Genomic DNA, 15168 nt, shown 5'->3' with positions numbered 1-15168 from the left:
GTGAGAAAGTCAGAGAGGCGGCCGACATGGTGGTATTTTGCCTTCTCAGCAGGAATTAGTATCAACTCATGTACCAACCCACGTGATATAATCAAGGCAGGGCCCGAAAATGTTTAGCATTCATTCTCAGAGTCCTGCTAAGAAATGACCTCCCACCTGTGTAATGAATGGCTGAATTTGAAGGAATGCAGCCTGCTTAATAGCTAGTATTGATATTATTTACAAAATAAGAGAGAAAAACACCCTTTGATATGTTTTGTTGAAAGTGTGTCATTGTGGTTTGTAGGAAGCTCTTGAAGATGTGAAGGGGGTGGCATGGGGACTTTGGAGATGGGAAGGAGGGTGAGTGGCCATCAGGTGGTTGGTGGGCATGAGGTGGGCTATTAGGAGTTCTACAACTTTCACCCATGGGAGACCTGACCTGGGATGAAAAGTTAAATCCTCCCCCTGCTGAGGAGAGCCTTCTTAGGTCTGTCTGGGAGCACCTGGGGCTTAGGGTCAGCTGACTTCTGGCATTGCACGCTCCTCTGTTATTCCAGAACCTTCTCTCCCCTGACACCAATGACTCACAGATGCCCTGACTATTCCCAGCCCACTGATTCTCTCTCAAAAGGGCAGGTTCCCTCGTGTGATAAAGCACAGATATCAGATGACAGTGCAGCTTTCAGAGACAATCGAAGACCCTGTTGCATTTGCAGAAACTGACTAAAACCCAAACAAAACAGACTTTTTTTTCTTTTCCCACCTACCCCGCCCACCACCAAATCAACCTTTGTTTTTTTTCAAAGTCATAAGAGGCACAAACAGGTAGCAAGAAGGCATGAGTGAAGCGTCCCCCGCCGAGCGCGTTCTTTTGGCTGTGGTGAGTGATCTGTCCTCCGTTCAGGTGATGACAGTGGGGCCCCTCCGGCCGGTTCTCTCGTGAATCTGGGATATTTTCAGCGCGATGGCTATGAGAGGGCTCAGCACTGCCTGGAAAAGGAGGAAGAAAGTCAGTCACAGGAGGGCCGCAGGGATGGGTTTCTATTCCAAGCATCTGGATTCAGTTCTGATTTGCGGATCCGGACACCTGTTCTCTGGTCCCTGGTTTCCTCTTCCGTAAGAGGAGGCTCAGTGGGCGGGGGGTTAGGGAGAGGAGAGGGAGCAGTTGATCTCCAAAGTCTTACCTGGCTCCCAAACACACCGCTCTAAGATAGGAACTTGCACAAACCAACTACGAGAGTACTGAAGCATTTCAGGAACAGAGCACTGTGAACCAAGGAAGTTCAGAAAACCCCCCAGTCTTCCTCTGCTACATTCCCTCCCCAACACATACCCGCCCCACCCCACCCCCCCGCCACACACACGTGCGTGAACTTGAGGAAAAACACTCATTCTCCATCCTAAGTCCATGGACCTGATGGACATACTCTCCTGATGTTTTGGAGAAGACAGACCAATCCATCAGCTAGTGCTGCAGAGAATAACTGTTCATTTCTTCCCATCATATAACACAGTGGCTCATGGGGCACCTCAGCGTCCCCTAGAAGGAGGTGGGGAGGTTTGGAGGCCTGGGGAATAGCTTCTTGGAAAGGTGAAGGACATGAAGGGGAGTAAGAATCACGTCTTGCCCTTTAGCTGCTCATCATTTCATGAGACTCAGGCAGTGTTTTCCAAAGTGAGGAGGACACACCACTCGAGATGATTTCAGGTGGTGCAGGAGATGATTTTAGATGGTGCATGGGCGTGGCACCAGAACACTGAGAAGGTCAGTCGATTTTCCATTCCTCTTCAATCCTCCTAATTTCAGCAAAGAGAAAATCTATTTGCTGCCAATCTTTAACACTTTTGCCAGGACAGAGCATGCCTCAGGCAAGAGTTACCTAGATAGAAGGTAATATCATTGTATTTTTTATTGCATTTATTTTTTATGATGAATTTTATTTATCAAGAGATACTGTTTTATTTATCAAGGGAGTTTACCTAGGGATACTGCTTTTTCCATGGAGAGCACTGATGTAAGCTTTCTAGAATAAAAAAATAGATTTAAGTGAAAACAAAGTTAAGTCCATTTAAAGACGAATACTAATATAGGGGTACTGGCAGAAAAGAAGTTTGGGAAATACTGGCATAAGGGGAAAAAAGATATCATATTGAGGAAAATAAAACCTGTAATTTTGGAGGGGAGAGAAAGATTCTATTACTTGCAACCTTCACGTATTCCTAACAGATAGAGGGGCGGAGGGAATGCATGCATTCTAATCAGACAGCAAGAGCCCAAGCAAACACCCAGGGCACCAGAAGCACAAGTAGCCCAGTTGTCCTGAGTGGAGTGTGGTCACAGGGCATTCCTGAGCTATACGTGAGCAAGACTTGTTTGGAGAGACCTAACCACCAGGGCCAAATGTAAGGTTTTAATTCATTAGGTAAGGGGAGATGTTGGAGGTTTCTGAGCTAAAAGGTGACACTGTCAGAGCTGTGCTTTGGAAAGAATGCTCTAGCAGCAAGTCTCATAGTTTAATACATTTATGGCTAAATGTATTACATTATCTCACTCTAGAAAGATGACAAGATGAAGCAGCATGGATGTAATCTTGGAAGCCAGAAGAGAGATGAAAATCTAAAGCCTTTTCACAACTACACAAGCAAGTGCTGCTTCCTTCTGGTTCCGCATCCATAAACTTGATACACAGAAACAGAAGCATTTCCTTTCCTTTTAGTAACCCAACTGGTGCCCAGAAAAATTTTCCACTGGCACATTTTGCCAGGCCCTGTTCCACAGGATGCCCATAGGGCAGCATCTGGATTCTTTAAGAGCCAAGCACCCACTTTGTATAGATGTCAGATTATTAGCTTTCCTCTTCCTGTCTTCTCTCCCCTCTTTCCTTCTTCCCCCCTTTTCAGTTATCTAAGTCTACATAACACCTATAAGAGAGGTAAAGTGAGGACAGAGAAAGAGAATAAAGCTAAAATCAATCACTTTGAGGTCCTGGAGGATGAATAAAGCTAAAATATCCTATCAATTTAAGAAAATGCAGTGAAACTGAACTTGAAACCTTAACCCTAACCCTCACTTTTTTTTTAACTGAAAATTAAGACCTATTTTGTTTGACAGCATTGTAAGTTTCAAGATTAAGGATTTTCTACTCCTTACCTTTAAGTGGTGGTACCTATTGGCAAGAGGGTAAGGGAGCACAGTTGTAACCGATACTGTAAACACTGCAGGTGTTCTCTTAACTGATCTCTGCTGAACTCTACAGATGAACCTATGCTGCCCATTTCTTCTGTAAACCATCCTGACTGAGGTCCACTGCACACTGGATGTCTGTGACCAACAGATGACCCTCTAACATGCTCACCTACTTCTGCCTCTAGCAGTTATGTGCTTATTAGAAGTCAGTTACGTTTGTTCCTAAATATGTTAATGCCTGTTGTACTTGTTATTGAAACTATGAATTTATTAAATTATACGTAAACCACAGAAATGTGAGAATAAATAGGAAGAGTTCTTTCTATGAAAATTAAGTTGAATGTTTTGGAAAGAGTTAGATAATGGTGATTAGCCATGCCTGTCCAATTAGATGTGAGTGAGATGCTGTAAAGTACTGGGGAGAATTTTTTAAAGTATAGAACATTCTTTTTTCAGATTGCCTCACAAGTGGCCTTAAGTTCCCACTGACAATAAAGAAATTAAAGGTGAACATTACAGATGATGAATTATGAGTGGGAATCTTTTGAAGAAAGATAATCACAACAACAAAAGAGTATGCTCATATTCAAAGAAAAGGTGTTGGACCAAAATTAAAAGATTGACAAACAAACATACATTTATATGTTTTGTGCTAAAAATAGAATGGTCAAGATATGTGTACATTTAATTACCCCTTTTAACTCTCTTTTTGGAGTAGTGAATTAAGTACTTGTCCCTTATCCTGACCATGTCAGAGAAGAAGGTTTCCATGGTAACTATGCAAACTGAAATTCTCTGAGGAAGACCTTCAACATGGGAACTCCCACCCTGAGCAAAGAGTTCCAGGCCAGCCTGACATAGAAGCTGTGGAACAATCTGCCCTCAAGAGACCGTGAGGGTTTGGGAAGAAAAACATCAGTGATGATCACCATGGACTGAATACTACTGAGGTCCTTTCACACATTTTTCAGGAACCCAGAAAGTCTTTAGATGCTTGTAGGATCCTAGGGAATTCTGGGAGAGATCCCTAAAAGTGCCCAAGTTTGCATTTTTTGCCAGCCTTGTGAAATGGGAGCCTCAAGTCATAATTTAAGGATCATAAAGTATTTTTTTTCTTGCTTGAGTGAGCATGTGAATGTGTGTGTGTACACAGAATGCATGATCTAGAATGAATGGTTACACCATGACAGCAGGAGTTTTGTCTAATTTAGGGCTAGAAAAGTGCTGCTACTTAGGAGGCATTGAATAAATATTGGTGGAATAAAAGGATGCTATATCAGTTTGATGAAAAGAAAATGATGAGGCTGATAGAGACTTCTGTGGCCATTCATGAAGGGCACTCTGGGTGAGCCAGAGGGTCAGTGGTACCGAATTTTTACTGTCACGTTTTTCTTTAGAAATCACAGCTTTGGTACGTGCGACTCCCAGATACTTTTTTCATTTCATCAACCATTCATCATGGAAAAGAGAGAGAGGGAGATTCATCTTTCTGAAGCAATTGGAAAGGCCCTCAGACTGGGGAGTGAGAAGAGGGGTGAAAAATTAGAAGCCTGCGCATGTGAAATTTCTGAGGAGGAGCTGGACACAGAGCTTAAGAAACAGAGAGGAGCATGGGATGATCTAATTTGATTCTTTCACGTGACAGATGAGGAAACTGAGCCCAGAGAGGAGATGTGATTGGCCCAGGGTCACACATCTGTTTGGTGGCTGAGCTGGGATGAGAACATAGTGATTCTTCCCCTACTGCTCTTTCCATGACACAATTCTGAACACGAGACCCGTGAATGACAAGGAAAAACAGAGAGGACAAGGTGAGCCTAAGAGGAGAGATAAAGAAAAAGTAGGATCGTCATCCCACTGTACTAGACCAGTCCCACATCAGATGAGGGGTCAGATAGGACTGATTAGCCATTCCCACTGACCAAGAACAGGTGGACAGTGGGGAGAAGAGCATTTCCGGTTTTGTGAATGTATTAGATGTTCCAAGATGACTCTTGGTGAATGAAGGAAATAAACTAATAGAGACTATAATCTATTAGAAATATAGCATCTTTTTTCTAATTCCAGTGCTTCTTAGAGTGCTTGACATAGCTTTTCTGCACTCAAGAGTAGGACACAGTGAGTGCTCATCCTGCAGCAAACGGCATCGGCAATGCCTCCATTCGAGGGTACTCAAACCACGGCTCCATTCAACCTTGGAGGTTTGGGTGGCTTTTGCTGTCATCTCAAGTTAAAAGCCTAGAAAGGGAAATGGAGTCTGTCTCTATTTAAAATTCTGATACTTAGCTCACCATGGATTTTTTTGCATTGGTTTTGATTTTTTAAAGTATTGTATTACAATATTTATCTTGAGTACTGAATTTTTTGGCACCCCCTTAAATTCTACACCCTGCTAACCTCAGCCTCGTCCTAGCCCTGTGTTAGGCTTTAACCTGTTTATACCCCACCCCCCGGAAGGAAAGAGGTTTCTTCTTTCCCTTTCTTTTTCATCTTCTCTCTTGTTCTATATTGTTGTTGTTTTGATTCACATTCATGTAAATTGGAGCCATAAAAACAAGCCCCTAACAAATGAACTTCTTACCCTGACCGGCAATAGACAGGAGAGGTGTAAATGATCCGAATGTCACAAGACTCAAAGTAAATAGTTAACTGATTTTTTTGGAGAAAAACAAATGCTAACCAGAAACACAATCACTTATTAAGTAAAATTTGTTCAAATCTGTGGAGGGAGCCCAGGGCTTGGCTGGTCCCAATGAGGACTGTGCATTAGGAGAGTCAGAGAAGTATCCATGTGGGAAGGAGGGCATGGGGAAGACAGTACTTATCCTAATTCATGGTTTGAGGCAGGTAGTAAAACCTGGAGGATGCAGATCATTCAACAACATAAAACACTGACATTCCAAGAGCCATAAAATAGGGATTTACAACAAATGCCACGTTCGCCTGATGCTTAGAGGCAACTTGCATCAACACTCCTTCTTGGGTTAAAGATGAACCACCTTTCTCTCATGATTTCATTCAAACATTCATTTTTAGTCCGTGTGCAGTCTGCTTAGTCTAAGGCAGTGGTTCTCAAACTTGAGTGTGTATCAGAATTACCTGGAGGGCCTGATAAAATGCAGGTTGCTGGACTCCTCCCCTGGAGTTGCTCATTTAGGACATATGGGTTGGGGCCCAAGAATCTGCATGTCTAACAAATTCCAGGTGATGCTGATGCTGCTGGTCCAGGAACCACACTTTGAGAACCACTGTCCTAAGGCAGGCCCATGACTGTGCCTGTCAAATTCCTTGCTCCAGCTAGAGACTAGGTTGCCTGGTTTGTTCACATGATCCCACTCCTTGGCCATAGCTGACTGGACCAGGAGTAGGTCCCTGACCTACAGGCAGCGGATCCATAGGCTGGCCAGTGACTGAGCAATAGCCTGAGGCAAAACTTGAACCAGCTGATCAGATTTTTTCTGATCAATTTTTTTTAATTGGTAAGTAATGAAAGAATAAGCCAGCCAGCAGTGGGAGCTAAATTAACCATGAGGTTATAATTCACTAATCACAAGGGCATAAGATACCAGGGTAATCCAGGATTACGAGAAAGCAGAGATTCTGAGAAATATGAAAAATTCTAAGAAATTTAGAAAAGATCTTGGAGAAATAAAAATTAAACAGAGCAGAGGGAAATAATAAAGAGTTGGTAGAGAGAAAAGGATGGCGTACGTCCCAATAATCTCGAAAGTAAAGATCCACTAACTCCTGCCAGGCGGGCCTGAATCAATAACTTGCTCGAGGTCTAGTGTCTGAGACCTGACCCTACTCTTGGATTTCTTGAGTTACCTTTGGTCTGTTTGTGCACTAAAATAAATCAAAAATTTAAAACAAATTAAAACAAAATCACACTAATAAACAAACCCCAAGTATGTTTTTCTTGGATCATTTTGAGGAACCATCACTATCCAGCTTTCTACCACCAGTGAGAAAAAGCTTTCTTTCCTCATAAAACTCAACCTCTTGCAAATTGAAATTAACTTCCTAACCAGATCAGCTTATGGCACCACCTTCCCCTTTCTGCTACTAGCAGATCCCACCAGTCTCTCCATCAGCTGGGCTGGAAGTGCACTTTAGTGAGTCTTTCTCTCTTTTCCCCACATCTAAGCAGTCACCCACTCCTTCTCATCCCATGGCTCCTTCCTTTAACACAGTCCCCTATCACCCCTGGCTTGCAGGAGTCTGCTAACTCTTCTCAGGCTCACCAGAGTGAGCTTTTAGGAACCCTAATGTAAAAGTCCTGGATGGTGTCCTAAGCCCAAGGTCTGCCCTTGCAGTATGGCTGTCAGCTTCTTGACAGTTGGGTCTTACCCTCTCTGGTAGGCAGAATACTATGCCTCAACCCCCAAAGATATCAGGTCCTATCCCCTGCAATCTGTGAATGTGACCTTATTCGGAAAAAGGGTCTTTGCAGACGTGGTTAAGTGAAAGATTCTGAGATGACAAGATTAGCCTGGAGTTTCCAGCTGGGCCCTCAATGCAATTACAAGAGTCCTTATAGGAGAGGGTCAGAGGGAGATCATATGCACACACAGGGGAGAAAGTGATGTGGTGATGGGGACAGAGATGGTGGTCACCAGCCAAAGAATGCCTGCAGCCACCAGAAGATGGAAGGGCGAGGAAAAGATCCTCTCCCAGAGGCTCCAAAGGGAGTGTGTGCCTGCCGACACCTTGATTTCAGAATTCTGGCCTCTTGAACTCCGAGGGAATAAATTTCTATTGTTTTAAGCAACCCAGTTTGTGGTAATTTGTTACACAGCAGCCAAAGGAAATGAACACACCCTTCCTTTCCACAATTCCTCCCCAGTCTTCTGCCTGCTCCTTGTCTCACCTCACTGCACCCCTTGAACAGTGACCTCTCAGCCCACACTCTTCTCCACTTTTACATATGTTGTTCTTTCATTTTGGACGGATGCTGAAATCTCACCCATCCCTCAAGGCCTTTTTCATGAAGTCTCTCTGACAGTCCCAGGAAGGATCTCTCCATTCTCTGACCCCTTTACTTGCTTCTCTGATGATTCCTTTTTATCTTGATTTACAGGAATTTGTAGGGGTTTTCTTTTCTTTCCTCTATCACATTTCAACTAAACTCTAAGTTACTAGAAGGCAAAATTTTTCTTAAATGTGTCTGTTTCCCTCCCTATACTATGTGTCTTGCCCATAAGAGATGCTGAAAGAAATGGTGGGCTTGGGATACTATTTCGAGTGTTTAGTGCAGGGGGTGGTATACTGAGAAACTAACTTATGCTTTGCACCCCCTTCATCAGGAAGATTCACCAGGACGAGATGAGACTGTCCATCCAGTCTCCCTCTTGCCTCTTCCTCAGCCCAAGGGGAAGCCAGGAACTGCTCTGCCTGTGAAGGGTTAGCAGGTGCTTGGGTGGTTCTAACTAGCACTAAGTGCTAATGTGGAGATAGGGTTGAATGAAACCTTCACAAGCCAGAGTTCAAAGGAAAGGAAAGCTGTCTGATCAGAGAAAGCAGGAAAGGGAAAAGAACTCTGAGAAAAAGATGGCCTGTGGCAGTGGAAAGGACTGTTAGGGAAAAGACTCTGTGCCCCTGCCCAGAGCAGTGCCCCAGACAGAGGACAGGACAACAGCAGAGGTGAAGGCAACCACAGAGACCTGCACTCTCCCCCAGGACGGTGTGTGCCCTCTCCCGGCTCCATCCCCTCTGAGCTGTTTTATATGATCTGGAAAAGGGAAGGAGCCCCAAATGGCTACTGCTGAGCTTCTTGCCAATTCAGACGGGAGCTAGAGATCCATACAATACAGAAATTCCTTGCATCACAGGAGTCGTGGAAAAATCCATACTTGCTATAATTATAAACTTGGAGGCATCCTCTGGCTTTGTTTCCAATACATCTCAGCATTGGAGAAAGTTTCTTTCTTTTCTTTTTTTTTCTGAAGTCTTTTTTTAATTGAAGTATAGTTGATGTACAATGTTGTGTTAGTTTCAGGTGTACAGCAAAGTGATTCAGTTATATATTCAGTTATACATATATAATTCAGTTTTATATATATATATATATATATATATATATATATATATATATATATATTCTTTTACAGATTCTTTTCCCTTATAAGTTATTACAAAATACTGAGTATAGTTCTCTGTGCTATACAGTAGGGAGAAAGTTTCTGATTACATTGCCCTTCAAATCCTGAACACTTACACAATGTAACAGAGAGAGCCAAGTATAGGAATCTGTAACTAACTGTCAGGGCAAATTTATAAGGGCCCTTCCCAAAGAAGTAAGCAGGGGTGGAAATCTATGCCAGCTTCTCTCAGCAAGCCAGGCATCCTGGCAAGGGGCTGCATTTTCCCAGAGGAAGGGTGCCTTTGTCTTTTCACAAAGATGCCATCCCCTAGCCTCACCACCCTGTGCATTCCCGCTGAGAGAGCCTTTTTCTAATTTGCACAAAGGGGTCCTAGAGGTGAGATGCTGCCCTGTTTACAGAAGCCCAGATTTGGGGTAACAAAGATGACTAGCTATTTCAAATCCACCTGAGAAGTGTCTAGAAGAGAAATTGTAACAACAAAAAAAATCAAATACATTTGTTGCCAATAAAAGTTAACTGAGGGCTTTCCTGGTGGCACAGTGGTTAAGAATGTGCCTGCCAATGCAGGGGACACAGGTTCGAACCCTGGTCCGGGAAGATCTCACATGCTGCGGAGCAACTAAGCCCTTGAGCCACAACTACTGAGCCTGCGCTCTAGAGCCCGTGAGCCACAACTACTGAGCCCGTGCACCACAACTACTGAAGCCCACACACCTACAGCCCGTGCTCTGCAACAAGAGAAGCATAGCAATGAGAAGCCCGCGCACCACAACAAAGAGTAGCCCCCTCTGGCTGCAACTAGAGAAAGCCTGCACTCAGCAATGAAGACCCAATGCAGCCAAAAATAAAAATAAATAAAATAAATATTTTTTTAAAAAAAGATTAGTCCTTAAAAAAACAAAAAGTTAAGTGAAAATGCTAAACACTGCAAACATTCTGCTCTTTAATATAATACATACAACCATGGTCCTAACTTTAATCCCCTTTTCATGTAATAAATCTATCTATCCATCTTGATCCAAAATGGACCTAAAATTAACCAAACTAGAGAATATGAAAAATGACTATAGATAAATCTGAATTCCGAGCCCAACCCTGAGGGAACCCATCTATTTTGTGAATGTCAGAAAACAGGCCTCCATAGAAGCTCTCTTCTGAGGGGGAGAAAGCCATTCCAGGATATAAGCGATGAGATACTCCCAAAGAAGTTCAATCAAAGCAAAAACTAAGCTAGCGTTCTGGGAATGCAGTGATGAGCTTAACAGAAACCACACTGACCAGGCCAGCTGGGCCTCCTTCTCCACAGCCCTCCCCACCTTTGCAACTGACTTGGGACTTCAGGAAGCAAAAGGCAGTGCTTAGGCTGCAAATCCAAAATAAATAAGAGGAGTCAATGAAGCCATTTTTCCTATTTATTCCTATAAATTGGAGCTGCATTTGGTCCCTACTCAGAAGTATCACGTTGGGCTGGAGGAGAAAACAAATATGCTGGCCAGCATTTGGGGGCACAGCCCAAAGGCACTAAGCAGAATCTTGGTGGCCTTTCATTGTCCTGTCATGCAAACACAGACCAACCTGCAAGAGTTCACAGCTTCCATTTTATAGAACCGCTCCCCTGGTCACTCTTTCCCTTTTCCTCTTTCCTCTCTTCTCTCTTTCTATCCCCTCATCTGCCATCAAAAACATCGCAAAAAGGTGGGAAATGGCTAACTGGTTCAGATCGCCACAATTTCTGCCTTCCCCCTCCAATGTCCCTATCGTGTCTTCACGTTTCGACTCCACAGCAGACTTCAAAGGTTTCCCTGATGTAGAATGAACTTTCCAATTTAGAGGGAACCTAGAGTTGCCCACCTCCCTACCGCCACTTGCAAAACTGTTACCAGAAATATAACTGCAAGACTGAAAGCAGAGGTTTAAAAAAAAAAAGAACCACTCTCCAGTTCAAGTTCTCAAAGGACTCTCCTTGTAGCCACTTGCCTCCTCTTTTGAAGCCAAGGTCTAGGTTATTAGTAGTTGTCATTTTTTAAAAACTAGGTTCTTAGGGTTGGAACAATAATGTGATTCAGCTTGGCTTTCTGCGTATAGATCCCAGAAAGCCTGGCTCCTTAGAGATGGATTAAAAGCATCAACAGAAGTCTCCCAAAGATTGGTCAGCAGACTGCTACCTGAGGACGAGGTAAGAATCACCTGGGGATGCTGTTGTGGCCTCCCGTCATGGAGATGCTGTTTCAGTGAATCTAGGGACCAGGAGGGCAATGTGTAGCTCTACAAGCTCCCACAGTGATTCTGGTGCATACCCAGGTCTTGAAAGCACACTTATTCTAGAATCTGCAGTGAAGAATGGTGGTTATAAGCCTGGACTCTGAAGCCAGACTGCCTGGCTCTACCCCTTATGAGCTGTGCAAGCTTGGGCACGTGCCTTAACCACCCTGAACCTTCATTCTCTTTCCATGAAATAGGGAACACTTACCTATTGTGATGGGGCTAGACTGGGGCATGCAAACTGGAGATCCATGGCCACAGATCCACTCAACCATCTCTTATTTTTGCTGGCGCAAACTTAATATATATTTTTAAAAATATGAACTGAATGCCTTTAGATGGCATGCCAGCTCTAACTAACAACTTCTTACTGTTCTATGCCCTGCTGCCCTATTCACATTGGTGAGTTATCTGCCTGTCATTTGAATTTCTGACCCCAGGGCTTGCCATGGGGTGCATACCCTGTAGTCACCCATACCTGTCACAGGAAGCTGGCTGCTGTCAGCGATGTGGGTGGTGGGTGTGTTGGTGAGAGGATGGTGCACGCCCCCAGGGCTGCTCCTGAGGGTGGCTTCGCATGGGGAAGAAGAGACCTATGGATACCGTACCAAAAAGCTCCTGACTGAGTTTCGAGGTGTCCTGACCCCAGATCTTACACCCTCTCCGCCCTGGAAGAGCACCTGCAGCCAACCTGGGTTTAGTGGCTGTAGAACTTGAGGCCCAATATGGAACGTCTATCAGGACTATAGGGTATCCCTGGAGACCTGTGATTGTTAGACATAGGTGGTCATAGGTTTTTCCTCAAGGTGCACTTTAGGATCATGAAACCAAGCTTGGAACCTCAGCCAGCTGTCCTATATCTTCCTCAATCTGCAGTGTCCACTGGACTTTTTTTTTTTTTTTAGATGTTGGGGGTAGGAGTTTATTAATTAATTAATTTATTTATGGCTGTGTTGGGTCTTCATTTCTGTGTGAGGGCTTTCTCTAGTTGTAGCAAGCGGGGGCCACTCTTCATTGCGGTGCGCTGGCCTCTCACTACTGCGGCCTCTCTTGTTGCGGAACACAGGCTCCAGATGCGCAGGCTCAGTAGTTGTAGCTCACGGGCCTAGTTGCTCCGCGGCATGTGGGATCTTCCCAGACCAGGGCTCGAACCCGTGTCCCCTGCATTAGCTTGCAGATTCTCAACCGCTGCACCACCAGGGAAGCCCCCTCCACTGGACTTTTGAATTTGGTTCATTTAACAGAAATTGAACACGTTTGCACACTGTTTATATTCATCCAAACTAACTCACCTTTCCACACTTCCAAAAGGCCAGTTACAAATATTGGGTTCCAAAGCCCTCATAGGTCTAGGCTCAGAAAGACTATTCCGAATAATACATTTAAGCTTCCTTTCTTTCGTGGCGTTACTGGATCACTGTGGTGTCATCAGTGCCACACACAACGATACCTAGTGTTTCTCTCCTCCCTGCCACAGAAGGCTGAGCTTCCAGGCCTTCTCATGGTCAGGCAGGGCCCTTTGACAATTTCCCGGCAGTGGGTTAAGAGCAGAGGAGATGTGGTCACTTTCAGCCAAAGCTCTTCCTCTCCTTACGGTAACCAGCTGCTGGGGAGCAAATCTGCCACTCCAAAGTGTCTCTTTAGCACGTAGGTTATTTTGAGCTGAAAACAATGAAGGCCCAAAAGACTCAGAAAGAAATTTTGACCTTCCCCCTAACTGCCTAAAAAATAAATTAGATAGAGGGCCTGTTCCCAGAATAGAACTTTCACCAGAGACATCTGCAAAGAATATGGGCTTGGTGTCAGGGGAGAACAGGGCCTAGAGATGCATCCACTCTAAGTCCCGTTGTTTCTGCACAGCCCAGAAAACATTTATTTACCAAACATTTGCTTTTCCATCTCCGGGTCAACTGCCTTCCTCCTTTTTGAAGTCCCAAGTCCTTACAACATCTTCTTTTATCTTTAGCTGAAGATGGTATTTTAAGGTGAGGGTTTCAGCCATTTGGGCGAGTTACTCAGTTTTTCTGGGTCTCCCCAATTGTAGACATGTTATTAAAATTCTGTTTGATTTTCTCCTGTTAATCTGTCTCACGTCAGTTAGACAAGCCAGAAGAACCTAGAGGGCAGAGGACAAGTTCTCCCTCCCTAACACAGCGATGTTCTAGACACCTGTTCTGTACACTTGGACCCTGGGGTAAGAACACAGAGGCAAGCACCCAGCCAAGCTGTGGTGAATATATAATAGGAATTAGAAGTAAACCTTATTTTCAGTGGTGGTTTTAAGCCAGTGAGATTTTGGGGTTGTTGGTTACCATGGCACTGGTCTAGCCCATCTGGACTAATGAAAATATTATTCACTAAAACGAAGTGGGAAATGCCATTTCAAAAACATTTTCCAGGGCTTCCCTGGTGGCGCAGTGGTTGAGATTCTGCTTGACGATGCAGGGGATACGGGTTCGTGCCCCGGTCCAGGAAGATCCCACATGCCGCAGAGCAGCTGGGCCCATAAGCCATGGCCGCTGAGCCTGCATGTCCGGAGCCTGTGCTCCGCAACAGGAGAGGCCACAACAGTGAGAGGCTTGCATACCGCAAAAAAAAAAAAAAAAACCAAAACAAACATTTTCCAAATCAGAAGGTGTGAAGAAAGAGAATATGTCTTGGAAACTCTATACTGCTGAACTATTATTTGCCTTTAGGCACTAGGCCATCTTTATTATATTGGATACTCTTTAGCCAATTAAAAGGATAAGAATGATGTAATAGTTTTCAAACATGGCTGCAAATTCTTTGGGATTCTTTCCATTAAGAGGTGGGTCTAGTCCCTCTTCCCTTGAAACTTGGCAGCCTTATTCAACCAATGCAGTTTGACAGAAGTGCTGTTCTGTGACTCGTGATCCTGGGTCACGAAGCCCGGCAGCTTCCCCATATTACCCTCAGCAATGTTATATGCAAGAAGACTTACTATCTCGAGGCCAAAAAGGTAAAGAGGCCTCCAGAAGACTCCAGCTCCCAGCCATTTGAGTCACTCCCAGTTTTTCTAGTTTTCCCATCAGAGACCCCAGACATCAGGGAGCAGAGGCAAGCTATCCCACTGTGCCACGTCCAAATTCCTAGCCTACAGGGTCCATGAGCGGGCAGAAATCATTGTCATAGGGTGTCAACAAGGGTTAAGGTGATTTGTGAAGCAACAATAGGCAACCAGAGTGAAAGGTGAGCCGTCTCAACAGAACTTTAGGCTGATACATTGCTTGACCATTCATGAGGTGGGGAAAGAAGTTAATGCTTAAGTACAGTGAGAGAACTTATAGTATGTTGGTTGAATGCATGGATCCATTAGGCTTGGGCTTAATTCCATCTCCAGCACTCACTAGATAAGGTTCTTAATCTCTCTGTGCATCACTGTATTTTACTACGCATCAATTTTGAAATTGGGATGCTAATAATTGTTCCTGCTCCACAGGGTGACAAACATGAAATGAGATACAGCATGGCCCTCAACAGCATCCCCAGCCCTGCACTTGTGACTCTGTCACTGAAGGCTGCCAGGAGGCCTCACCCTGCTAAATATGCAGCTTGCACATATGAACATCAGATAATTCCTGCTCTTGCCTAAGCAGTCTTGGAAGCCAGAAG

At 44.3% G+C, this 15168-nt stretch overlaps 1 protein-coding gene across 1 annotated transcript in view; it reads right to left on the bottom strand.

Moving 5' to 3' along the window:
* Positions 1–882: 882 nt before the first annotated feature.
* The window catches only part of PGM5 (phosphoglucomutase 5), a gene marked incomplete at both ends in the record, with an annotated part of 193689 nt that continues 179403 nt past the window's right edge, over positions 883–15168 (bottom strand). Inside the window, one exon of the mRNA XM_079705786.1 lies at positions 883–972. Within this exon, the coding sequence (XP_079561912.1) occupies positions 883–972 (90 nt within the window). The remainder of the gene's footprint in view (positions 973–15168) is intronic.

Source organism: Hyperoodon ampullatus (assembly GCF_949752795.1).
Source record: "Hyperoodon ampullatus genome assembly, chromosome: 6".
NCBI lineage: Eukaryota > Metazoa > Chordata > Mammalia > Artiodactyla > Ziphiidae > Hyperoodon > Hyperoodon ampullatus.
Note: the sequence above shows the minus strand (reverse complement) of the source record. Positions and strands in the feature narration are given on the sequence as shown.